Source organism: Chroicocephalus ridibundus, chromosome 1 (genome assembly GCF_963924245.1).
Source record: "Chroicocephalus ridibundus chromosome 1, bChrRid1.1, whole genome shotgun sequence".
NCBI classification, from domain to species: domain Eukaryota; kingdom Metazoa; phylum Chordata; class Aves; order Charadriiformes; family Laridae; genus Chroicocephalus; species Chroicocephalus ridibundus.
Genome location: NC_086284.1, coordinates 68,193,551 through 68,219,714, shown reverse-complemented (window position 1 = coordinate 68,219,714; position 26,164 = coordinate 68,193,551). Strand labels below are relative to the sequence as shown.

At 41.6% G+C, this 26,164-nt stretch overlaps 1 protein-coding gene across 10 annotated transcripts in view; it reads right to left on the bottom strand.

Moving 5' to 3' along the window:
• The window catches only part of MCF2L (MCF.2 cell line derived transforming sequence like), a 179,070-nt gene that overhangs the window by 132,796 nt on the left and 20,110 nt on the right, over positions 1 to 26,164 (bottom strand). Inside the window, exon 1 of one of the 10 annotated variants that reach the window (XM_063337949.1) lies at positions 23,251 to 23,399. The exons of 6 other annotated variants lie outside the window; for them this stretch is intronic. In XM_063337949.1, the coding sequence (XP_063194019.1) occupies positions 23,251 to 23,326 (76 nt within the window). In that variant the 5' untranslated portion in view covers positions 23,327 to 23,399. Of the gene's footprint in view, positions 1 to 7,020; positions 7,044 to 10,180; positions 10,589 to 15,304; positions 15,324 to 23,250; positions 23,400 to 26,164 lie in introns of those variants that run through there. 3 more of the 10 variants (XM_063338003.1, XM_063337984.1, XM_063338022.1) reach the window with 3 other exon arrangements.

The following is a 26,164-nucleotide window of genomic DNA, read 5'->3' as shown; positions in this document are numbered from 1 at the left end:
CAAACCTGCAAGGCTACTGGTCCTGGGCGGTGGCGATAATGAGCAAGCGGGAAGGGAAGGCTCCTCTCTCTCGTACCACTGCCTGCTCCTGCTTTCCTTCTCAGGCAGGACGCACACCAGAGAGCCACCAGCGACACCACAGCTCAGGCAATGCCCACGTGCAAAAGGTCAGCAGCTACTTGATGGGAAAGGATGGGAGAGGAACTCCTAAGGGAACAGGGGGGAACAGGAGGGGCTTCTCTGCAACGCGAGCGCCAAACGGTAACACCCAGATCCCTTCCTGCCTTGGCAGCCACACATGGGGACCGTCTCTAATACCTGTATTTCTCTTCAAACCACTGTTGGATCTCTCTAAATTCTCGCCCTCCTTAGGGGATAAAAATTTAAATCCTGCCTGTTCTCACCAGCTCAAATAAGAGTTCCCTGCAGCATCATATAAATGTCAGGCAGAGTCTTAACTGAATTCAGTCCAGAACCATTACACTAAAAGAAGCACCAGGGGGGTGAGGGGGTGTTTAAAAATAATGTCAAATAAAGCCCAGAGTAACTGTTCTGTTTCCATGTTTTACAAGGCAGGTGGTAGGATGCAGAAAAGTTTGTTCCCAATTTTCTGAAGACTGGATGGGAATTGTTAGTACTACTTCAACTTAAGATATGTGCAAAATTAACAACACAGTATTTAATGCATACCTTTACTCTCCTAATACAAAATGTATGTCAGCCCTCTGTGCCATCCAGCTTTTACCAGACCTTTTTAATTCCCTGTTAGATCTTCAAAAATGTAAACAATTGCTTTGAAAAACACCTCCACCTGCCACACTGAAATAACTCATCTTCTATCTTCATACAGCAACAGAGAGAGGCTGTTTCTATTAATATCCCTCTCCCGCTCCAGGCTCTGTGCTCTCAAAGCAATTCAGATACGCTCTTTTCAAAGGAACTGACTGTGAAACAACGATGGCACCAAAGTCAGAGGTAGATTGCAATGTCCTTGAAAGGCAAGTGCAGCATGAGCTAAGGGTAAGAAACACTCAAGAGACTCAGCAGAAGGAAATGAATAAAGTATGCAGTTAGAAAGCTGGGAATGCTATGTGTTGTTTTAATTTTTTTTCTTACCTTTACTTCATATATTACTTCACAAGTGATTTGTCTGATGTGGAAATGACCTTTTTTTTCTGTAAGCTGCTGATACCGTTTCAAACACCATCAAACAACTTCAATGGCTTTGTCTTGCTCTCTCCAATGGGCTCAGATGCTCTTTACCTCTCTGTATCTTCAAATCGAACTCCAAAGCACTTCCCCCGAGTCGCTCGCAGCCTCAGCAGCCTTCGCACAGAACCCAGAAAGGAGATTTTTGATTGTGGCTGTCCTCGACAAAACCAGCTGTTCCAGGATCACAGCAAATGTCTGGGTCCTGAGCAGACTGGAGCTGTGTCATAATTACAGCCTGGCATCTACTCAAGCATGAATTAAGTAATGATGATGAATTTTCATCACTATTGTGATTCTGTGTATGTAGGTCATATTTCATCATAACTATTAAACATAAAGCTATTGTGTTTCAGACACTGTGTTATGGGGGCCCCAGCTTCATGTCTTACTAAATGACTATCTATGAGCAAAACATCCAGAAAATCTTTTATATACCACCCTGTTTCTGCCAGCTTTCTGTTCTCATCCAAGCTGCACAACTAAACACACCTGTTCTGCTACCTTACCTCATCCTTCTCCTTCTCTTCTCTTCTTCCACTGTTGACAGTCCTCAAAGTAAGCTGGGGAAATCCCTTCCTCAAACACAAATGTGCTTTTTTCTCTACTTTGTTTCACTGAACGTTTGTGTGGGAGCTTTTATTTTGTTCTGAAGTATTTTTACAAGAACTGCCCACTTTATATAAATGTACTTTGCCATTACAAATATGCTGAATGCCTGAGTTAAATGTGTCAAAAAAGCGAAATGCTAAGTAAAGAAAGCATCAAGCTGCCTTTGTTAAGTCCATTGGGTAATAAGAATGAAGTTACAGACTCGGCTGGAAGCTGAAAAGAAAGAATTACCCGGAGTTTGGAGAGAGGAGTGCACCATATATGGCAGCAAGAGGGGACAAGACGGGTACGTTTTGCCCTGCCACACAGCAGGCTCCTGCCCGAGAGTTCAGGCACTCTCAGAGGCAGGCAGGGAATCAGAGAAACCCGCTCTTAGTTTTTGTCTCTCCCCATGAATTCACCAAATGAGTCTCTCATTCTTCCCTGCAGTAAATCAAAAAATTGAAAATGCTGAGATAATGGAAATAGGGGATAATCGATTCAATTACAGCTACTCAGTGGCAGCAGGATACAGAGCTGTAGGGAACATTAAAGTTTGGCAGGGCCTTACCACTGCAGTTACTTGGGGAGGTGTCATGCCCGTAGTAACACATGCAAGGTAAACACAGAAAGAGGAAACAAATGAGTCACGCAACACGCCGGTTCATTTAGCGTACTGCATGTGTAGGCCAAAAGCTGATGCAAGGCTGGGTTTGCAAAGCTGCTGTTAAAACACAGGCTTGTGACATGAGGTAACCTTGACCAACCCGGTAAGTAACACAGGGTAACATGGAGTGACAACCAGCAGCCCAGGACAAAATACTGACCAAAGTAAAGCACTTTGCCCAGCCCAGAAGCCAGACACGGGACTGTTTACAGAAAAGCTGTAATTTATTGTTCAATATTTTTAATAACAAAAGTTGTAGCCTGAAGAGTCATTTTTAAAATCAGCTATGTGTATTCTCATTATTTTCTGTTTATATCAATTATCTTGTTGCTTCATATGCAAACCCACCCTCCTTCTAAATTCATCAGGCTATAGGCAGGAGCTGAAAGAAAAGGAAGATACATTTCTGTCTGAACGAGAATTGAGACTATAAAAGAACTAGGACAGTCACTTCTTGGTGCAAATTTTCTGCCTGCTACACGAAATATCGAAGACAGAAAGACTTTCAGTAAGACCAGCACTTGGTAAACGCCTCAAGCATGTGAAGGGGAACAGCACTAAAACCCCTGAAGTAACAGCACAGGTGGAGAACAAGAGCCTACCTACCGCACAGCAGCACGGTCCTCAACTCATCAAACACCTATTTCCCCAGATTGTCAAGGTTAAGGCAGCAGAGTGCTGCTGGGCAGCATTATACACCTATGTCCTCAAAACCAGGTAGTATCACGCTGCACTGTGCTTTATCAGCTTACCACAACTGGAACAGCACATTCCGCCAGGAAGCCGTCTTCCCCTGTGACCTCAAAGGGATTTAACTGCCTAAGGCCCCGTCACACCGGATCTTCCCAAGCTCAAACACCCGCAGCCTTCACATGAAGATACAAATGTTTGGGAGTGGGTATCAGAAGGCGTCTCCATTTCAGCTTATTCTCATGTTGAAACTCACAGCCAGTTCTATCTTTTGTGCAACCAAGTTCAGCATCTTTCAATCATAGCACAGAGTCATTGTGCCTGACTCCCCGTTTCTCGAGGGAACCACATGGAAAGCCCAGCAGCTGGCTCCGTGCCCCCGGTACACCACAACCCAAATAGCACTTCCCATCAGCCACCAAGAAATTCAAAGCATTGGTACAAAAATCCAAAAGCCACAGAAAGACCAGCAGAGACAGATCGAGGATATAACTAATATGCAAGATTGCTTTAAGTAAGGGATCTACTGTTTGAAACTGCACAGGCTGTGCAGTAAATCTCCAAGATGATGATCCTGCCTCTACCTACTCCCAGGACCATGTGCTTGCACTCACTGTTTCACAAGGCTTGAGTTTGCTGCACCCACAGCGCTGTTAAAGGCTGGACTACCAGACAGTTTGCCTCAACCACAATGCCTGCATTCCTACATGCGGTGAGCCAGGTGGCTCATGCTCAAGCTATACAGCTATGGGCATAACTGGAGAATGTAAAGTGAAGTCAAAATAGCTAACATGGTATTGCAGGCTTATCTCAAAAGACCTACAATGATTAATCCATACAAAAGCATCCAAGATCATGCTTTTTCTGTTTGAAATAAAAGCATATTTGGCTGATATTTAATAGGACAAGACAAAAGAAACAATGAAAGGCTGAAACTTCCAGCTGAAATGCACTGTTGCAGACACCCGAATAACTTAAGAAGTTGTTGGGCTGGGCTGACTCAGAAACAACAAAATCGCAAGTCTCTTCCAGAGCTTGCTTGATCTGCTTTGTTAAAGGAAAAGGTGAGTGATCAAACGCCTCCAGCTCCCTGGCTTTGCTTGACACGTCAGCTTAGAGCAAACACCTTGAAGACAACGCAGCCTGTGTTACGTATCACACCCCTGTCCCCACGCCGTGCTATTCCTTTTCTGCAGAAGTTCCCTGTTATTTGATATGCACGAGGTAATCTTGCAGTTTGGCTCTCTGCGGTTCTAAGCGTGGCAGGCAGCTGTGCCAGACACTCCTGCCAAGAAAGTATTCTGAGTCACTATGATAATAAAAATGCATCAAAGTAACAGGTTTTTTTCTTCTTTAATATCACTAAGTACGTACGTCCAGGCAGGGCTTTCCTGGCTCTGAAAGCTTGAAGTGTATACATCCAAAGTCCACAGACTGAATGGGAGACTGACAATAATGCATCCTGCAATCCTCTGAAAAGCCACTCCAAATATGCCATAGTTTACTGTTTAATGCCTATTTTGCCCAATCTCCTGTTCATCTGCAGAAAGGTATCTGCACAGACTGTAGTACAGCAACTGCAATTAAAACCAGTGAAAGACTGGGGCAGATGATATGATAACAGAGGTTGTTATTGTTGACAGTCCCAAAAAGAAGTGCACATGGATATAAAGTCAAGTGGGCATTTATTCTTTTTTTATTGTAAGTAAAAAAAGAAAAAAATCTACCGAGCTGAAACGTTTTGGGATTCGATTTTTAAGCAACAATAGTTTGGTTAAAAATAAAATTTAATCAACCTTAATGTTGATCAAAATATTTTTCCACAGATTACCAAAAAGGCAGCTCTCTCTAATAAGGACAAGACTGCTGCTAACTCTGAACCCTACTCCCACCAGGTTCACTAGATCCAGCTGTTTCAGTAGTAAAATAAAGATTTTGATTTAGGATACTAAGAAATGGATGCCATGTAGGTACATGCGGAAGCCATAACAGTACATGCTCATAGAAAACATGAGCAATCCATTCCTTATAGCTTAATTGGGTCTGTTCAACTGCAGCTCCTACACTTATTCTTGAATTTTTAAACCTCATGACAGGAAGAGCATGCCTGCTCTATTACCTTCTGGCCTGGGAAATCAGGAGCATCTTTCATAGTTAAGCTCAACATGGGAGCAGGAGAGCCAAAATGCAGGGCCAGCAAGCTCACGCCAGCCAGAGGCATCCCCCACTACCATTAAATGCTACCTGGGCGCAGTGGATGCACCAACAACCTGCTGATTTTGGAGCTCTCAGCTGGATCTCTTCAATTCCACCAGCTACATAGAAAGCTGCCAAAGCTGCCAAATAGTAATTTAATGCCCTTCACTCTGAGACCTGCCTGCCTGCCAAATTAACACACGCACACCGAGCACTCCGCCACATGCAGAAAGATTTTTTGGGGTTCCGAAACTGGAAAATCAAGTGAACCAAGGACAGATGCTACAAGGGTAAGAAAGAGCAGGCAAGATCTCAAAAGTAGGAATGGGGAGGACACACAGAACAGGTCCTACCAGCTGCCCACAACTTTACGACATCCCTTCAGTGTGCCTGAGGGTGCCCCCATTGCTCCTTCAGTAAGCCAGCTCTTTCCAGTGACACCACTTGGAGGTGGTATGTGAGTCCATTCCTCCTACACCTGTTCCTAATTTGTCAAGACAGGTGAGCCAGCCTTCAAAACTTCAAAAGCCTGCCTGTCAAAAAGACAAAGCCAGGGAAATGAAGTGTAAAATTTTGGCCCAAATTGTGAATATGACAGAAAATCTGGAGCTACTGAAAACTGACTAAAGCTGAAATGGCTAAGGCATGCTACTTATACTTAAAATACTAGCACTGCACACATATTTACTAAGGAACTACATATATGTTTATCTTCTTCGATTTGCAGATGTTTCTTCTTTTTGCAGAGTGCTAAAATAGTGTTTGAGGAGAGGAAACAGATGGTAGCTGTAATAGTGGCACCTTTCCAAGGTGGAAAGAAACCGTGAGTGGGGCTACCCCAGGCTTAAGGCCGGGAATGTCAGATTTGTATTGCCTGTTTGCATGAATTAGACAACACCATCACTGCAAGGCTTCCAAGCTCTGTGGCAATGCAAATGGGAGTAGTGACTGACAGAAAGAGCTGGTGCTTTAACCCCGTATCTGTATCAGTCAGAGCAAATGGAGTCCCTACGCAGAAAACCCATGGCAGACAGGAATATGAGGTCCCAGACCAGAACTGTTGATAACCTGGGCCTTCAACCTCTGAGCCACTGTCCCATGGGGAGGGGAAGTTCTGCCCATAAACAGCAATTTGTGGAAGAGAGTTTAATTTAACACCCCAACAAACAGAACTGAAAAAGAGGAAGAAAACTAGAAAAGTAAAAACTATGGCCAAATGAACAGAAATGATGCAATTATCCATCAAAAAAATAAACATGGACAAAACCAGAATAAGTTTTTTTTAGTATCAATACAATTTCACAGTTTTGCTGAAAAAAACACCCACGATTCTAATGGGATTAAAACACAAACCTTAGCTAGAAATAGAGAATTTATTTAAATCACTTCTGCCTTGTTTTAAGGATTTATATGAAAACAGGGAAAGCAACAGTTTGGTCATTCAAGTCCAGGAGGCCATTCGATAGAAGCAAAGTGAGCGGGAGGACTGAGGGGCATATGTGGGAAAAAACAAAGGAAGATGCCATGGGAGCACCCTTTTTAGTTGTCGGAAGAGGGCAGAGCGCAAGGTTAATTTGAACTGTAGAGCAGGAGTCAGAGAAGGAATATGAAGAGGATTGTAAAGTTGAACTAAAAAGCATGATCTTTATGATCTTTATCATCCTCACCTGGAGTAATGTGTCCAGCTCTGCAGCCCTTAGCACAGGAAGAACATGGACCTGATGAAGCGGGTCCGGAGGAGGGCCACAAATATGATCAGAGGATGGAACACCTCTCCTGTGAGGTCAGGCAGAGAGAGTTGTTCAGCCTGGAGGAGAGAAGGCTCTGGAGAGACCTTACTGCAGCCTTCTAGTACTTAAAGGGGGCTTATAAAAAAGATAGGGACAAGCTTTTTAGGAGGGCCTGTTGCAATACGACAAGGGGTAATGGCTTTAAACTAAGAGAGGGAAGATTTAGACTAGATATAAGGAAGAAACTTTTTACCATGAGAGTGGTGGAACACTGGCACAGGTTGTCCAAAGAGGTGGTAGGTGCCCCATCCCTGGAAACGTTCAAGGTCAGGTTGGACGGGGCTCTGAGCAAGAGGAAGGCACTTGAGGGATCCTGTGAGAGAATCACACTTTTGTGAGAGAGTAAGGAGTGAGAGAGAGGTCAGTAATTTATGACGGGGGCTGGCAGTATGAGCAAATCAGAATTTAGTCAGAGCAGAGGGAGCAGAAGGATGGCTGAGGAAAGTGCTGGTGTGGTGGTGAGGGATGAGTAGCCCAGAAAGGCTGTGTCAGCGCCAGACTGACACAGGGGAATTGCTAGTGGGAGAGCAGCCAGAAGTGGAAAGGCTGTCGTGGAAAAACAGCAGAAGATAACAGACAAACCCAGATTTACCATACCTAACTTTAGACATCGGGGAGATGCTAGGTTAGGAGCTGAGCTACTCCAGGCTTCAGCACATCAAGAGAAGGACAAGTGCACCTCAGAAGGTGGAAGGACTTCCTTTCTGAATGTGGCCCCTTCTATCCTTTTAGTGCACATGGATTTTAAGGGAATTCCTCCTCTGACTTAGATGCTTAAAACTGCGTGGGATGAATCTCAGCCTGCCTGCAGTATCATTCAGAAAAACAAGCGAAGGAAGTGGAATAGTCTTTTTCCTAGGGTTCTACAAAGGAGAAAATCCCTTGATGCCTGAAGGTGGATAGCTACACTATGGGGCAGCCAGCGGAACCTTTGCATTTCCATTACTCCTCAGCAGGGAGCTATTGGAAGATGGGCTTGGCAAAATCCTGCACATGATTTTGGGCTGTTAAGGAAATCTCTGCTTACAAAAGGTTTCTGAGTCAAAAGACAGCTGTGAAGCCAGATAGTAGATAATTTGACCCAAGGAGAGTGTAGCACAAGAATGGGAGACAGCAACAGAGAAACAGTCTAAGCAATCTGAAAGGAACACAGAGAAAAGAAAGAAAAAAAAAGAAAAAAAAGGAAAAAGGAAAACTGAGAGTCACCTATAAATAGAACCACTGGCTGTAGAAAAGAGGTGCCTCTGGCTTGGGAATACCCACACAGGGATTACAGAGAGGAAGAAATACAAAGAGAAGGGGGAGGAGAGGAACCAGCTAAACCACAGGAACATGAAATTGGCAGTAAAGTAACAGCTGCTTTTTTGGAAAAATATGCAAGTTTAACAAGCTAAATATCAGCACACAGTCAGAGCCTGCCGGCAAGTGTGAAAACAGCACTGAAAACTGCTGGTGGCTTACATGAAGGTCACAGTGTACCTACATCTGCACAGCTGAAAGACAGGCGGTGTCACAGGCAAACCAGGGAGCCTGCTGGCAGCCTGGAGGCTCCTTCTACTTCAATTCAGGAAGAAAAGGCTCCCATATTCCCGACTAATTCTATCACACGTTATTGAAATTTATCTTGCCTCAGAAAAGCTACAGCAATGATTTTAAGGGAGTGGAAAAAATAATGTACAAATTATTAAAATAAACTGAAAAAGACAGTATGCCCTATATTAGACTGGCATTCTTCTCATTTAAACATTCAGAAAATCAAAATAGGCAATTAAAAAAAAATCCAAGCGTTTAATAAAGACATGTTTTGAAAACAGGAAGATAATCAGGGGAAAAGTGCATAGGAAAAACAAAAGAGAAAATAGTATGTATGGTGACCTTTACTTGTAATTTAATGTTGTTCTCATCAGATTAAGTCTTGCTCCCCCCCCAAAAAAAAAATGTTACTAAGACAGTAAAATACCTACTTCCCTTACCCAGGAAAACTGATGCAGCTAATTCCACATTTGTCATTTAATCTATCTGTTCATCAGACTACAGCATCAGCCATCTTGCTAATTATCTCCTTGTAACACATGGAAATTGAAAAAGCTGAAAAAGACACCCTTAGGACACAGAGGACCAGGGAAATAGGAAGAAAAATTCCAAGTTTTGATACTGCAGTGAATAATAACTTCAACATTCTGTAGCAGCAAACCACTGGTTTGCCTCAGATGACAAGATGCAAGACTTCTGACATCTGTCAACAGACTAAAAACAAAGGGCAAAAGAAACAGTTTCAAAGGATGCAAAAACCACATCTCTTCTCATTCCAGGTAACTTTTTATTCCGAAATATGCTTACATCTCTGCGTGAGCAACAGACAGGAAAACACTCCTAGATCTAATCACAGATCACCTTATTGTACACTGCTGCTGTTCAGTTCTAGTTTGCAACACATAAGCATTTACATTTTCAAGAAAATAAGAAAATCTCTCAGAAATCATAAGACTCTCTTTCTGTTCTACAATGCTAAAACCATTTTAGTAGATCTGTTGCTCCTTTTAATCCATACAGATGTAAAACTAAATTTACCACAATTACTGCATTCAACTCTTCATTCTCACAAAAGTGCAATTAGACCCACCCAAAATATGGGCTGTGATGCCTTACAGTTAGCCAGGCTTTTCACTCCTTCATATTAGACCCGTTCCGCTAGACAAATCTGTAATTCCCCCCACTTCTTAGCTACAGCTGAGTCTGAGATCAAAAAAGGAATCAAGACCCATTTAGAGTATTTGACTAGGCTAGCAGCTACCCAAAACTATTCAAGAGGACCTTCCAAAGCTAGCCTCATTAACATCTATGCACTAAAAATGTTAATTAGTGTCAATATAAATAAAAGTTTATCCCGGTGGCAAAAGCTCTTAACGTTTTCTTTCCTTTTAATGCGAGCATGCATAAAGAATGCTAGTCGGATTACCAGGGTTTTCTGTAAATCCTACAAAATCACTAACAGCATCCACACAACACATTATTTAAGACCAGCAGCTCCTCCTACCAGCGCACTGGGAAACCGCATTTAATCTTTGCATCAATTCTTCTAGGGCCATTTCTTCAATTTTCAGCCAGCATCTCATTCTCTGATAAAACAAAAAGAATCCACAGCAAACATGCTCCCCCTGCTCCAAGAATGAAGGGAGAAGGGGGGGAAAAAAGCCCCAAACCAGACCACTACAGCAGTGCTTCGCAGCCCTGAATTTCAATTACTCCCCACGGATTCCCCTCAGCACAAAGGGAGGCAGGAGTCCACGTTCCCTCCTGGCAGCGCCTGGGTGAGGCTGGCGCTGCTTGAAGCCGGAGCTGTGAATGTTAATGACAGCAGGACCGCTTAAAACTTCTCTCCCCTCCTCTGCGTATGGGTTTGCCTGCAGTGGAGTCCTCAAATGCCAGAATTAATGCGGAGCGTTGATTAGCCGACGTATCGCCAGTCTCTCCCAGCCTGCAGCGAGTGCTGGGAAGGAACGGCTGCGCTGAACCGACAGCAGCCAGAGCTCGCAGAAAGCCCCATCCATCCTCATGCTTACGTGAACGCTCAGCTCCTGTCTACCTTCTCGCAGTTTGCTGCGGGGTGAGTAGCTGTGGAGGAAAATGCCTTCCCGCTGACAACGCCAAGGCTATTCTGCTCTCACCAGCCCGCATGATGCCTTCACGTTCAGTTTGAAATAGTCATTTTTGAAGGCTGAGGACCTCAAATTTCCTTTAACCACCAAAATAACCACAGCCATATTCCAGACTATTTGGAGGTGCTCGATTGCTTAAATGTTGTGCCACAGGAGTTTCCACAACTCTATTTCCCTTTCCCTTAGGCAAAGGGTTTTTAGAGTTAGGATCTGCAGACCAAGGAGATGGGGTATATATATACACAAGAGAACTGCTGCAAAGGGAACTAGGCAGTAAACTTCCATTTGCTATAGAGGGTACATCACCACTGGAAAACTTTTAGAGATATAAAAAATCCTACAAGACTGACAGCCATACAATGCCTCTCTCTACAACTGCTCTTCATAATTGACTTTCAGTGCTTTTACACAGAATGTTTTACAAGTTTCAAACTATGAGGCTTTTAACACTTTCCTTTTTCAAGATTATCCCAATGCCTCCCAAATCTCATTATTGGCATGTTTTTGCTGATGGTCAGATGAATTGTCCCAGTCCTCTCATCATCCTATTGGTTTTAGTCCTCTCATATTTTAGCCATTAAAATAAGTAAACGGTTATCTATGTCTAAAAGAAAAAGGCACGTTTTCCTGTATGCTTAAAAGGACAGCGCTGTGTTATTTAGGATAAGGATTGTTTTCTACAAATGACACACAGCAGGCAAAAAGCAGCAGTCCTTCCTAGGAAAACATGTGGACACCTATGACGACTTGTTCATAACTCTCACCGTGGCCTCTTAGGGAGGGCATGAACTAAAAAAATTGTTTTAAGAGGACCCATCAATCTGTCCGGGCTTCCTCTGTCAACAAAATGAATTGAGATCATATTTAAATATTCATTTAGAAAGCATCCCACATCATTTCCACTCTAAGCATGACAGGCCTACAGCAGCTCCATGTATTATATATGACTCGAGTCATGTATTTCCATATTAATAGAAATGAAAAAAATAAGTCTTCAGTCAAGGTTTTGCATAACAAAGTATTACTGTAGAAATACAGCATGTCTAGGAACTTTATATGCAAAAAAAAAATTTGTATATATGACTGGCATTTACGATTGCATTTTTGCAAAGGAAGAATTGATCTGCAGCAAGCCCACGATAACCAGGTCAGGCTGTGGCCATTCAGGGGGTGAACCAGGAGCAAAGGAACTAGAACCTGTCCAAGTCTACAGGTACGTACAGATAGCCAAGGCTTGTTCTAAAACGAAGGCTGGGGACAGAACAGCATGTCCAAAAACAGCACAAGGATGTCAGGAAGGCAATGGGACTTGTTGACTGCAGCAAGTTAAAGGCCTAAGACATTTTAGCATATGCAGTATAGTAAAGTTCACTTGTAAGATTATGCTATTTCCTGGTGCAGCAAGAAGTGCAGGAGACACATTCATTCATAAGCATCTACTGCAATAGAAGATGCTAGTTCAGTCCCAGCTTTCCTTGAGTGTCCTGCCTCAATTCAACAGCAATCTCATATTTTCCTTGGAGAATCAACAAACTGCTTAAGCCTCCCATGTATCACAAGGCCAATTTTTCTCTGGCATTTTCTCAGTGAAATAGCAAATGAAAAGCAAGATGATACAAACGTACTGATGAATTTTATAACATCAGCGAGTCAATTTGCAGGATCACATGCACAAAATAGCTATTTATACTTGTGCAAAATGAATGGAGAACTCTAATCTGCTAGTTAAAGCTCAATTACACCAACATCACCACCTTACACATACTTTCTACACCTTCAAACACATTCCAAACATGCAAGGCACAAGCAGAACAACAAAGCGAAAAGTTTCAGTTAGCTGGACTGAAAGTTAGTTTACCTAAAAGTGGAGTAGGTTTTTTTTTTGTAATCATGTACTTAACATTTAATCATGTTCATTCATGGAAATCAGGCAGCCTTCTCTGGAGTGATACAGTAACAAGCTTAGGTGTAGCCTCTCTGCTGAAGGAAACAGAGACACCATATTTTCAATATACTTAACCATGGAATGTAGGATTAGGATCCCTGCTGGTTTGAAACTGGAAGCTAACCAGATCATCCATGGTCTCATGAATAATCTTGAGTCAGAGTAAAGAAACAGACCTTAAACTAATTAAAATCAACTCATAAGAAGAGGGGCCAACTGAGCATTCTTGTAAGAAAAATCAAATCGGTATCTTACTATGAGCTACCTAGGGAATCAAAACAGTTCTGAAAGTAACATCATCAGTATAGCTTGGGGATGATCTACTGCAATTTCCGCTCTCTTGAAGTTTGTACCCGATGCCCACACCTTTGCAGGTCATCAGAACAACCATATTACAGAGTTAAATATGCCATTTCATCCCCACACCTCTCATGCTAAAATAAAATTTGAGAGTAAAAGGATTCAAGTCTAATTCTAGCACTGAGAGTCTATAAACACAAGAGGAGATGTTTTCATTTTTCAGGTAAAATGTGATTATTTTCAATATATATATTTTGTATTTACTGAAAAATTCAAGCTGCTTCTGGAATTCTGATTTTTAACTTCTGCTGATGTATCACCTCTAGCAAAAAAACTTCAGTAGTCCCAGGCAAGCCCCTGCTGCAGCAGAGGAATTTATACTGCAGTACAGCACTGTGTAAAAATACTTTTACAAAGAAATTTGAGAAGCACACATCCTTTCAGTTCTGTCTTAGATGTTTAACATGCAGTGAAAACATCTTTGTCAAATGGTCTGTACTCCTATTCCTTTCAGTGAAACTGCAAAGAAGCAAGGAGTAAATGTATTGCAGAATTTAATCAGCCTCCAGGGGTATACAGATGTTATATTTCACCTGATTTCTGCAGCTTTGTATTGATTTTCTTCTAAGCTTCTATCAGGTTTGAAAGCCACAACCACATTATTTTTTTCCTTCAGTACTCTGCTCTGGTTTTGGCTGTGGTCTCCAGCAAAGTCTGTTCAAATACAGCAACATTACATCCCTCTTATTTTCAAACAGCTCCAGCCAAAAAGCATTCACCTAGTTTTTCAAGAAATTCTAGCTATTTTGAAAATGTTCCAGAAGTAACATATAACTATCCTCGTGTGAGGAGCCAAAGCAGTAACCTTAAATCATTAACATACAATCATGTAATGAGTTTTGCCTAAGCAAAAGATACTTGCAACAATATACCTAAAGATTTCTCTGCTCAGTTTTCTTTGATCTCCCCAATATCGTTGATCAATGAGTTCCAAAATTTAATGATGTGCTGTGTGAAAAACTGGTTTTGTTTAAACTACCTTCCTGAAATTTTTCTGGGTGCCCCAGTTTGCCTTTTGTGAAGCAGTGGGGAAAAAAAAAAAAACCCAACCAGGAAATAAACACTCTATTCACTTCCCGAAGCCATTCATGACTATACAGACCTCCACTGTAGGTGATATTATGTCCCCTCCAATCCCCTTTTTTCCAGACAGGACGTTTCCTACATTAATTAGTTCCTATTTGTACAAAAGCAACCCTATACCTCTGACCGCCTTCGCCATGCTTCCGCGTACCCTAATTCTACTCTAACAAAGCGAACAAAACTGGACTTGGTACTCAAGAAGTAGGCGCAGCAAAGTTACACAGTGACATAAGGATTTTGTTATTCTCGGTTTCCCTCTCAGCGGTTTGTAATGCTCTGTTTGCCTTTTGGACCAACACTGAGCGCCGACTGAGCTGCTGCTGCTTTCAGGGAACTACCCACGATCAGTCAAGGTCTCTTACTGAGGGTACAGCTAGCTTAGGGAGTAGTGCTGTCTTTTCTCATATGTATCACTCTGTACAATTAATTAATTTCACCTACTCTCCTGCTCAGTTACTTAACATCAATTTATCCTCCAACTGTTTGCATTCAGCACTGAATTTGACTATTTTGAATAATGTCATGTTTGCAAATTTTGTCTTTCCATGCCTCCTTTCCATTTCCAGCTCATGTGGGACTATGTTGAAGAGCTGAAGCTCCTGCAGAAATCCCCGCTTTACTCCACCAGTAACTTCCCTCCACCCACAGAAAACAGACCACCTAAAGAAACTCTTAATTTCTTGTTTTTTAATCAATTATTAATCCACAAGAGGGCTTCCATTTTAACCCATAGGAGCTTAGTTTCTCTAAGAGCCTGAGACCAGCTGCAGTAGAAGGAATACTTTTTATAAAGTAGAACTACAAGAAATTAAAGCGCATACAGGTTTCCCTGCTGCTTTGCATGGGCCCTACCACATCGTTTGCTGCAAATAAAACAGGCAGAGCATATGGATGGTTACTCCTATACAGCTGAATCCTCTGCCAAACATCCCATACTGCTTGCCTACAATACCACGTGGTCAACATCAGGCAGACAAGTCAGCCACGCTCTCTTCTGGATGGCCCCAACATCACATGCCACAAAACTCTACAAACTGTATAAGCAATGAAGCTACAGGCATCCACGTCACCATCGCTGCCCTAAGACACTGCAGACGTAGCCAGAAAGACTTACCTAAGCTGGGCTCCTGCAGAGTGGGAAGAGACCCACTGAATGTGGTTTTCATAATCTAGGCCCTCACAGGTTCTGCAAAAAATTTCCACATACACCCACTGCACAAGAGCAATACTGATCCCCAGCCTTAAATGAAAGGGGAAAGAAAGAGGAGACAGGACAGTTGATATGAAAGATCCAAACAGAAAATGCATTTTTAACATTTCAACCTCCTCTTGGCACCAGTTCTTCCTTCATGAAGCAAAGGGATTTTTCCCTTTTATTTTTCTGAATGACTGAGTTCTCTTGGTAATCAGCCCAGTTAGGCTTTATTATGTAAAGCATCTGGGATTTGAAACTGGGATTCATAAGCAGAGATGGCAGTATTCTGGTTTTGGCAACACCTCACTCTTTCACAAGGAGAAAATTGTTCCTAGATTCACAATCTCAAGGAATACAGAGGACTTCACATTGTACAAGTCATTACCCTGCAAACACATGCAGGAAGGGAAAAAAAAAAAGAACTCTTTTCTTCTTAAAAACTTGACACTCAAACACTCCTACAAGGCCAGAGTATGGGCAAGGTTCATACAGGAACGCAGACTAAAGAAGCCTTCAGATGTACAGGAGCATTTAATAGAGGAATTCCACCAAAATTATGCCTTGCTTTGCTAATCTATTAATTTACCAAATGTCTACTGAGTCCTCAGTGTCAGATCAACCTCAATAATATTTTCCTTTGAGAAAGTAAGTGCCATACAGAAAAAAAAGGCCTAGCAGCAGCTCTCCATGCTCCCTCGTCTGGGGTGCCTGTTAGTCACTCACAGGGACCAGGCCAAGGTGGTACCTGGACCAAGTACTCAGCAGTAGGGGATAAGCTTCACCCTCACCTTCTTTCTACATAGGTGCTCCCCCTTCCTTTCCACTATTGCCCAGGCCCATGGCTGAGAAGTAGTATAAGACGGATGAAACACAACATACTCATTTCTATTTGGCGGCCTCTTCCCCAATTCAGACCAATCTTGCTACAGTCCAGCTCCCAATACTTTTAGTCACAGAATCACAGAATTGTAGGGGTTGGAAGGGACCTCTAGAGATCACCTAGTCTACCGCCCCTGCCATAGCAGGTTCACCTAAAGCAGGCTGGACAGGAATGCATCCAGGTAGGTTTTGAATATCTCCACAGAAGGAGACTCCACAGCCTCTCTGGGCAGCCTCTTCCAGTCCTCTGCCACCGTCAAAGTAAAGAAGTTCCTCCTCATGTTGAGACAGAATTTCCTGTGTTCCAGTTTGTGCCTGTTGCACCTTGTCCTGTCACTGGGCACCACTGAGAAGAGTCTGGCCCCATCCTCTTGACACCCGTCCTTTAGATATTTATAAGTAGTGATGAGATCCCCCCATCTTCTTTTCTCCAGGCTAAACAGACCCAAGTCTCTCAGCCTTTCCTCATGAGGGATGTGCCCCATCCCCTTGATCATCTTTGTAGCCCTTCGCTGGAATCTCTCCAGCAGCTTCCTGTCTTTCTTGAACTGGGGAGCCCAGAACTGGACACAGTACTCCAGGTGAGGCCTCACCAGGGCAGAGTCAAGGCAGAGGACAATCTCCCTGCTGGCCATGCTCTTTTTAATGCACCCCTGGAGACCAGTGGCCTTCTTGGCCACAAGGGCACATTACCCTTGGGGCCAAGAAGTCTTCTTCCCTAAACTTCTTTCTTTCCCCTTTATCAATTGCAATCTAGCCTCTCCTTAAAAACAAAACAAAACGAAAAACCACCAATATTAATTCTTAGCTATATTTCGGTTCTTCCAGTTTAGCTACTAACTCTTTCATAATTCATTTCTTTCATATCCTGTATCAGTTTCACACTAGACCAGCATTCCTCACACTTCTGTGAAGCTTTGTAGTTAGGCTCTTCAGCCTGAATGAACTTTAAATGATTGAACTGATCAAGGGCTTCAATACTTCCCAGCATAACAGGCAGGGTCTTCTTTTTCCCCAGCCTCCCTTGCATGCATGAAGCAAATGAATGAAACGTCATTTCCGCTGATCTTCTGTGTTCCTGAAGAGTACTAAGTTTCCCAGTAACGGCTTCATTCAGTTTTCTTCATCCTCCCCTTTTGCCACATGGGATTAAGTAATCACTGCAGAGTCAACAGCCCTCAAAGAGTTTATTTTATGCAACACCTCCAACCACCCCCGCTCGGCTGAGGGCTGCTCCAGCCCTTTATCCCTCTCCAGTCTAAGGAGCTAAACTACCCACATGTGCCAGCAGCTGCACCCCTCTAAAAGCAGGCATGGCAATGAATGAACACTGCCTTTTTGCCACTACAGTGCCAAGTAAGACCCTACCTTTCTAAGTTTACTGAGATATTTTTACAGATGAAGGAAGCACTTTCTATAGGAAGTCAGAAAGACTGAAGACAGGAGGCATACAGGTGAGCGGGGAAAGAACTTGCTGCAAACAGAAGTAATACGGAAAGAAATGAAGTATCACTGTTATCTTCTTCTTTGGGGCACTTCCACAGGTATGTATAATTGAAGGAAAGGCCTTTACAAGGGAAACTACTCCAATCTCTAAGAAAATGAAACCACAGTACTTTAAACACAGAAAAAAGTTGAAATCAGGAAGCTCTTGCTTTAGGAGATCAGATTTTGAAAGGTACCACGGTAACTAAATAGGTGGTAGAGTCTGGATGCAGAAATGTCAGTCATACTCTCCCCCAGAGTCAGGATTCTGTATTTAAACGCAGAAACTAAATCAATCTAGAAAACACACATCTTTTGTCTTCTCTTGTCATGGTGGTTTTCTTTGCAAGGAAATACAGGGTGAGGAGTCGTAAAATTGATTTCTCACCTCAAAAAAGTCTGTCCAACATTTTGTAAAGCTGAAACATTTGAGGCCTCATAAAAAGTATTAGACTTTATATCAGTCCCTTTTTGTGTGTGTGTGTGTGTTCAGATTTGAAGTATTAAGAAGAGTCCAAATTTTATTACATGCCCCACTTTGTAAAAAATACTATTTCAAAAGAACTGTCTGTACACATAAAAGTCTAGCAGGTTAAAGAGTCAGGGCTTATTTTAAACATTCTCAGGAAATTGGTCTATAACAAAATGTGATACTTAACTGTCACTTATAATTGGTAATCGGCGATCTAAGAAGTATTTAGAATAAAAAAAAATTAGAGTAGTTCCAGGACCATTCCGTTTGATTGCACAGAATAAAACTGAAGTGCTTACCCCCAAGGAACAGGCTGACAAGTTTTATCACAGACAAAGGACAGACTAGAAGGATGTCAACTTTAATTTGGAACTTTTTGTATAATGGGATGCATCTTAAAATTTGACTGCCCTTTTCCACTTGTACATCTTTTAAAATGTAGCATCCACTGGAGCTTTAGGGTGACAGAAAGCTGTTCCCTTTGCAGAAAAGGAAACAGTGCAATACTCAGGGAACTCACTGAGGACATGGGAAAATTCACTTTGTGATTGATCTGGCTGAAGTGCCCACCTCCAGCAGATATGCCCCCCTGCCCCCCAAGGCTACTTACTATTCTGCCCTGGGCGCTGGCCTCCCTGCTGGACTGCACCCCAAAAGCGCTGTTAAAGGACTTAGCTTTGTCTTGATGCAGAACAGGAATATTTAAGAAGTCTCAAAAAGAATCCATGAATAGAAAAATCATTTCCAACAACCACAAGGGTATTTAGACTGCAGCCAAAGAGGCCAAACCTCAAGCAAGATCTCAGTCTTGCTGCAGAACACTCGCCCTCACCATGGGTCCTTCAATGGTGCCTTTGTGTCTTTCACAACAGAACTTGAAAACTTCTCTGTGTATGTTTCCTTAGCAGGTCAATTCCCCCATCTATTTCATTGATTAAAATCCTCAGTAAATAAAATAGCATTATTTTCTTAGTCTGGATATTTGTGTTGACGGATGCTTAATACAGGAGAGAAAGAGGAGGTCAGATCTCCGCAAAAGTGTCAGAAGATTCCAGGTAGGGGAAAAAAAAAGCCCCTGAAAAAAAGGCTTTTGCAGACAATTACAACTCTTTCATTTCTTGACAAGCAAAAATCGTTATGTCCAGTTCACAGTGATTTGGGTTTTTTTAAATTAGAATATGAAATAGTGAGCATTTTCAGATCCCATAGTTTTTTTTCCATTTAATATTCTTTACAGAAGACTCTGCTTCCCAAACCAGCCACATTAAATTGATCTTTCCAGGGAGCTGCTCTCTACAATACCTCACTAGATGCGGGAAAATGATGGCTCTTCAGTTTGTAGTTTCTCTGCCTTCATTATGGTAAAGCTGTCAGAAAGGAAAATGTCATCTAGGCTTCTTTACATTGTAAGCCACATCCAAACCACCATTTCATGCTTTCTTGAAACAGAAAGATTGAATTTCTGCTTTAATGGGCTTCTGAAAGTGTTACTGTTAGTTTTCTTGAAGGACTACAGTCCCAAATAGTTACTGCTTTTGAAAGAAAAACGTAAGCGTGCATGTATACATTTCCACGTTATTTTGATTATGTCCTGCTGTGGTTTTATCTTATTTTCCTTCCTTCACTCTTACAGCTAATTCCAATCCATAGCAAGGATTCTTTTGCCAGTGACAAGCTCAATGCAATGGTGTTTATTTTCACTTTCATTGCCTTCAAAATGCAGTAAAAGTGCTTTTTGACAAAGCATCTATTACACATAAGAGATTGCATGGGCTTCAATTTCAAACAAATTTTTTTAAGCTTTATAACGTCTGGCTACTTTAGAAAATGTCTTTTGAATCAAGTCGATCACAACCACAATGAAAGGCTGGCTCCATAAATCCATAAAGATAAACACAGAGGGACAGGCTCACAGAGAGAGTCATACCCAGAGCACAGTAAAACATTTCTTATTCCAACTCATGAAACACCTTTGTTTCTAACCCTCTCCAACGTCAGGTCAGCTGCACAGTTACTGGCAACTAATAACCTTCAGGATGCACCAACTGGTGTCTCAAAATATTTTCAACACTGGAATTTTCAATAGTTGCTTTGTAATCATGCTGTTCTTGCACTGTATTCTGTTGTCCATTGAGTAACATCATGTTTTATGAGACCTAAACAAAGCTGGAAATGAGATCTCCACAAAATGTCAGGTTCTGTACTCTTGCCATTTCTCAAGTTCTTCAAGTTTCTTTCTGCAAAATTCTGCTCTCAGAGTTCTTCTCTTTACGAGATCAGTTTCAATAGACTGAAAATTACTCACTCCTTCAGCTGCCAGCTCCCCCTCAGAGACTCAGCAGAATGTCAGTGCCACCCTGTCCCACACTTCTGCCACTTACTACCATCTGCTTTTACTTACCAGATGTAACTATCACATCAAGATTGAACAGAGTTCCCTCAAAAGCTCAGTAGCTGAATGCCTACTGAAACACAATTGTACAACTTGGATGTGCTAATACAAAGGGCATATCTACAATGCTGGTTTTAGTTCAGCTCTAGTCAGATCTTATTTATGACAACACTTAAAAAAATTATTACCTAATAAAGAAATTCAGAAGTATACAACAATTTCCAAGAAAGGAAAAATGCATAAATGTGTCAGACAAAAAAAGCAGCATCTCACACTATTTCATTGTACGTGGTCATAGCATACATTTGTCATAGCATACAATGCTTCCATATAATGATTGTCAGGGTGTCAGGCCTGGAAAGGACTTCAAGGAAGGAAAGAATTATGGTATCACATGCCCCCTTCCAAGACAGCAGATGCATAATGGACCAGTCTCCAATCATGTTCCTGTATACTTTGTGGCAATGCCTCGATCTCTGAAGGAGAATGTTTTGATCCTCTTCGCCGTTCCCACCTGTGTACCCATGAGGAAGAGCATTTTCAGAGATGAATACTGTCAATGCATCATCAGAGCACAGACGAGCAGCAGAGAGAACAGGGAGGGTAGAATTATGAAATGCAATTTAAAAGGTGAGATTCCAAAGGACAGCATATATAGGAGGCGTGAGTATGCCAGATACCATGCACTGGAAGGCTTGACTTGAAACTTTAGCTATATCACACCAGCACACGCAAAAGGAAAAGTCTCTTTGCACCCTAGAGACTGATCTGCATTAGCATCCCTCTAAGAGCCATTTACCTCCTTCAAGATCTTGACCAATTCTTTAGAGAAACAGAATAAGGTATTAAGGAAATAGTCACCTTTGCATCTGTGGTTATTAGCACAGTTGGATCTGCCATTGCTAGGATCACCTGCTACAAAAATAAGTATCACTAAGTAAATTTGGCTGGAAGGCTCTACTGGGTAAAACTAAAGAAATGCCTAAAAATAAACCACCTCACAAACAATGTTTGAAATGATGTTGTCAAACACAGAAATCAGATATTCTTTAACTATTCAAAAGGTTTCCATAACACAATGTTACTATAAAAACTATTATTCTTACTCCATCTTTCTAAATATCAGATTTCTCTTCACTGTCACATTATGTGCAAATAGGATGTCTTTTAGAGTAATCATCAGTGATGTAATAACGGCTTGCAGGCAAACAGCTCTCAAAAAGTAGTAGTTAAGCCATCTAATAACATAACTTTAATGTTACTGCTTTCACAGGATTAGGCAGCGTGCGGTTTAAGGAACTGCACTGTTTGCTTTACAATAGAATAAATATTTTTGTATTAATTTTCTAGGGGTAGGGTAGGGTTCAGAAAATAGATCATGAATAACAGCTGACATACAAATAATTCTTTCACTCTACTTCTGTCCCTTTCCTTCCTTTCCCCCTGACATTTGCAAAAGAGTATGTGGAACTGAAGACTAATTTCTCATGGAAAAGACAGTATCCGCCTGCTTTCCCCACCTCCCCAATCCCCAAATAGGCTCAGTTTGTATACACGGAGAACATGGACCATTCTAATGTAATACTAGTAACTGAGAACACCCAAAGCAAACAGTAACAAAAGAAAGTCCATGAAAACTTCGCTCCAAGTCCTTTCTAAAAAGACAACTCTTTAAAAACATATACCTCAGCAATGACAGGCAACACAGGGGGAACACAGTAAGGTTTCAGATTCAAAGGTTGTTTAATACTCATGAATAAAATTACAAATGCAAAGGGCCTAGTGACTGAACTTGTATATAATTTCATGTGAACAGCTGCCTCCTTTTAAAGGGGAAAAGGAGTTTATGAAACATTTTAAAGCCTATTTTAGCAAGCAATCCCACCATGGAATCACTGCCAGATGTCTCTCTAATATTTGACAAGCTACAGCTAATGTTTTGTCAACATGTGTTAAAAGTGTTTTTCTATACAGCCTAGTCTTCTCAGTACTATATGTTACTTTTCCAATATACATGGGAAACCATTTTACTAACAGACGGACAGTCACAAATGTGACTACTATCTCACGTAGCTGTGACCCAGGTACACACGTGAAGCTATGTTAAACATACCTGCTGATAAACAATCTAATCCTTATGTAATACTTGCTTAACAGAACTTCTCTTTCTTAAAGTACAATAACGCAAGAAAGCTTTAAATTAATTCTACCTGATATAATTACACGACCATACTGTTGCACAGATTTGTTTTTTGGCTTCAACAGTTGAAGCTAAGCATAAGCATCACTAAAATCTTCTAACACAACATATGAAATCATACTCCTTTCACAGCCAGAAGCTGTGATACTAATCCATGAGAACACATACATGTATCCCATATTGAATTAATTAAACTACAAATAAAACCAATGTCCTGCCAAAATCCTATTACTAGACAAATGTACCAGCAATTCATTTCAGCAGCTCTCTGATCTCCAACTCCAAAAAACAGCTAAGACTGCAACAATATGCAAACAATAGCACTGAGCTTTAAAAGGCAAGACTTTAAAAATAAGCGTTCAGAAAACTAGATGCTGTCTATAAGTAAATATGTATATTCACATACAGAGTCCATGTTTAGGCTTGTAAATACCAACCTTTCTGTCGTTCTGTCCAAAATCCACAGCATGTTGCACATCTCCTTTGATCAGGTGTTTTATGCCAGAACAGCATAAGCAACACAGCATTTGAGAAACAAAGGTAGTAAAAAGGTCGAAGTGTGCATGTTAAACTCTTCTCAAATGCAGTAAAATTGATGGGCTCAGTGCAGTGCATTTAGCTTTTGCAGTGAATTTGTTTCCAAGGAAACCAATAGCTGCAGATGTTTTCCCATATAACAGGGGAAAAAAAATTCAGCAGTGAGATTACTTGTTTACTCAATATTTTATTCACACATTTTTTCTGATCAATAACAAACTATTCCTCAAACTCTGTTAGAAGACCAGACTGCATTAAAAAATAATTTTAAAAAGCTTCTTCTACACATAACAGGTGCTGCTAAAGGAAACATGCCACCTTTAAGTGTTTTCCTCTTTATCCTCTTTCAGTCTCCTCCCCCAAAGTGACCTGCCTCCCCTGCTTTGTCTCCATTAATAAAAGCAGGGAAAACTCACCCTGTATCGTGGGTTTTCATCCTAAAAAAGGTGCTCCAACAACTTGGCAAGGCCCCAGCTTCCAAGGAACAATGCTGACTTGGAGAGGCTACAGGAATGCCTATTCTTACCATATGGCACAGCTTTGCAAAATTGTATCATGCTATAGAGATATCACCATGACTGACATGATTTATGCTTCCTAGGAAGAGAGTACAAAATATAAATATTTAGTAAAACCATAATGGAGATGCAAGGTAGAAAATCTACTTTCCTTGTAGTTCTTCCACAGGACATTAAACCTGTAGCTCAAAGTTACAGACACAATGCTTACTTCTCGTTTATGCTGCAGATTCTCAAGCTGATATGTATAAATGAAAACATTATAGGCACGGCATTTTTTTTTTTTAAACTAGACCTCTTTTCTCTGGATCAGATACCATAATATTTACCTTATCTTATGAGCTCCGAAAGCTTTTTTTTTTCCCCTTGTCCTCTTTCAGTGTTATTGATTCAACAGCAACATCTACTGGGCATGGAAGGGCAAGATTCAATTTCTTAAAAGAGATTAAAGGGCCAGGCACAGTAGCAGAAAATTCTTACAGCATCTATCTCTAGATACTTTTGTGTCCCAGTAACTGCGAAACCAGAACTGAAAGGAACAAATTTTTAAAATATGCCTTTGCTCTCTACTCACCCCTCCAAAAGGAAAACAAACCCCCAAAAAAAGATGGATAAAAAATAGCAGTGAATTCTGGTTGCCATTTGGAGACAACATATTTATATTACACCTTCTAGTAATATTAGATACACTGGGCTAACAGAACCAGTTGACAGGAAATCTGCCAGTAAAATAGTCAATTTCTAAATTCATGCAATGAGTTTTTATTATACATCTTTTTGCTCTTTAAATCTGTTTTCCCTCTTTGTTAAACAATTACACAGATTTTAAAAAACAAAACAAAACACAACCACAAAAAAACCAAACAGCAGTGACTAATAATAAGCCAGTTCAGACCAATCAGAAGTTCTTCAAAACTTCATGGAGAATAAGATGATCACATGTGGACCTATTAAAAGGTAAGAAGGATCCCAAAAGACTTTGGGTAATGACACCCAGCATTTGCCTTCCATAGTGGAATCTACTGGGCTCTAAATTCCCTAAGCAGAGCACAAAAAGAACTAAGGCCTTGTGAGAGGGACACAGGACAATCCACATTTCCAGCACACTCTGTCTAAGCAAGCCAAAGAATATGACAGAGGGGCAGCTCAGCTTCATCCTTCTTTCTGCAGAGACTGGGCTGGGGTTTCATCTGCCTGCTGAAAGGCACGCATCATGACCAGGGTTCACAATCACAGCCCTTGCCTGGCTTTTGACATCCACACAATTCCTTCTTTTAAAATGCAATCAGATGAGAACAAGATCCCTACTCCAAGCACTGATTACGCATCACATATCTAGGGATTATTTATTAGATGTATAAACGCTACTGGAATCAGCAAAGCTCAAGACTCCCATTTTACAAGTCAGGGCCTCACTCAGTTAGCAGGGAACCAACCCTTGCTACCACCCCCTCTGCTCTAGTGAATCTTGAGTCCTTCAAGACACTGTGTTCACGCCGGAAGAGCCTGGCGGCCAGTCAGCTGGATGTCCACCCAGTCCTCTAGGCTGAAGAGGAAACCTAAGAGTGCTCTCTTTCTCGGCAAGAGCTCCAACCACCTCACTATGACGTACGTTGGGAAACCCAACACCTCTGTATCCAGCATGTATAAAGCTGACCATCCTACCTTCTGCGAAGCTCAGCAAGGTGTATATCGGGCACAAGTAGCAGCTCAAGAGCATGGCACATGCCAAACTGCAGATAGCCTTCTCAACAAGGCAGCAGCTATGGGCAAAGTCAAGGGGACCCTTCAACCCCAGGTAGCTCAATCCTCACCAGAAAAAACTACTGAAGGAATTACAAAGACAATGAGGGACACCCTCTTGAACTTAAATACCTAAACGCTACCTAAGTCCCCCAAACATTGTGACTGTTCTCTCCCATGCACTGCTGGTGAGCCTCTTCCTTTGCAGCACAGTGAACAAGACCAGTAGCCCTGCTAGAGCCCCACCAGTTAGTAAAACTGGAAAGTAACCCAGCTGCTCCCTTTGGGACCAGTCCTGGCTGCACACATGTATGCCACTGAGGTATCTTCTAGAATCTCATTTATAGCCCTCCTATGTAAATATGTTTTGCAACAGTGAAGAGGGAGGGCGCAGAGTATTTCTGCGGAATGAAATATGCCAGGGTAAACGAAACACCACAAGGTACTATTGCAGAGAGCTGGAATTATACAAAAGCATATTACAGCACACAGATGGAACAGCAAATTTCTATATATAGTATAGTTCTTGAACATTTATGTTCTAAAATGAGAG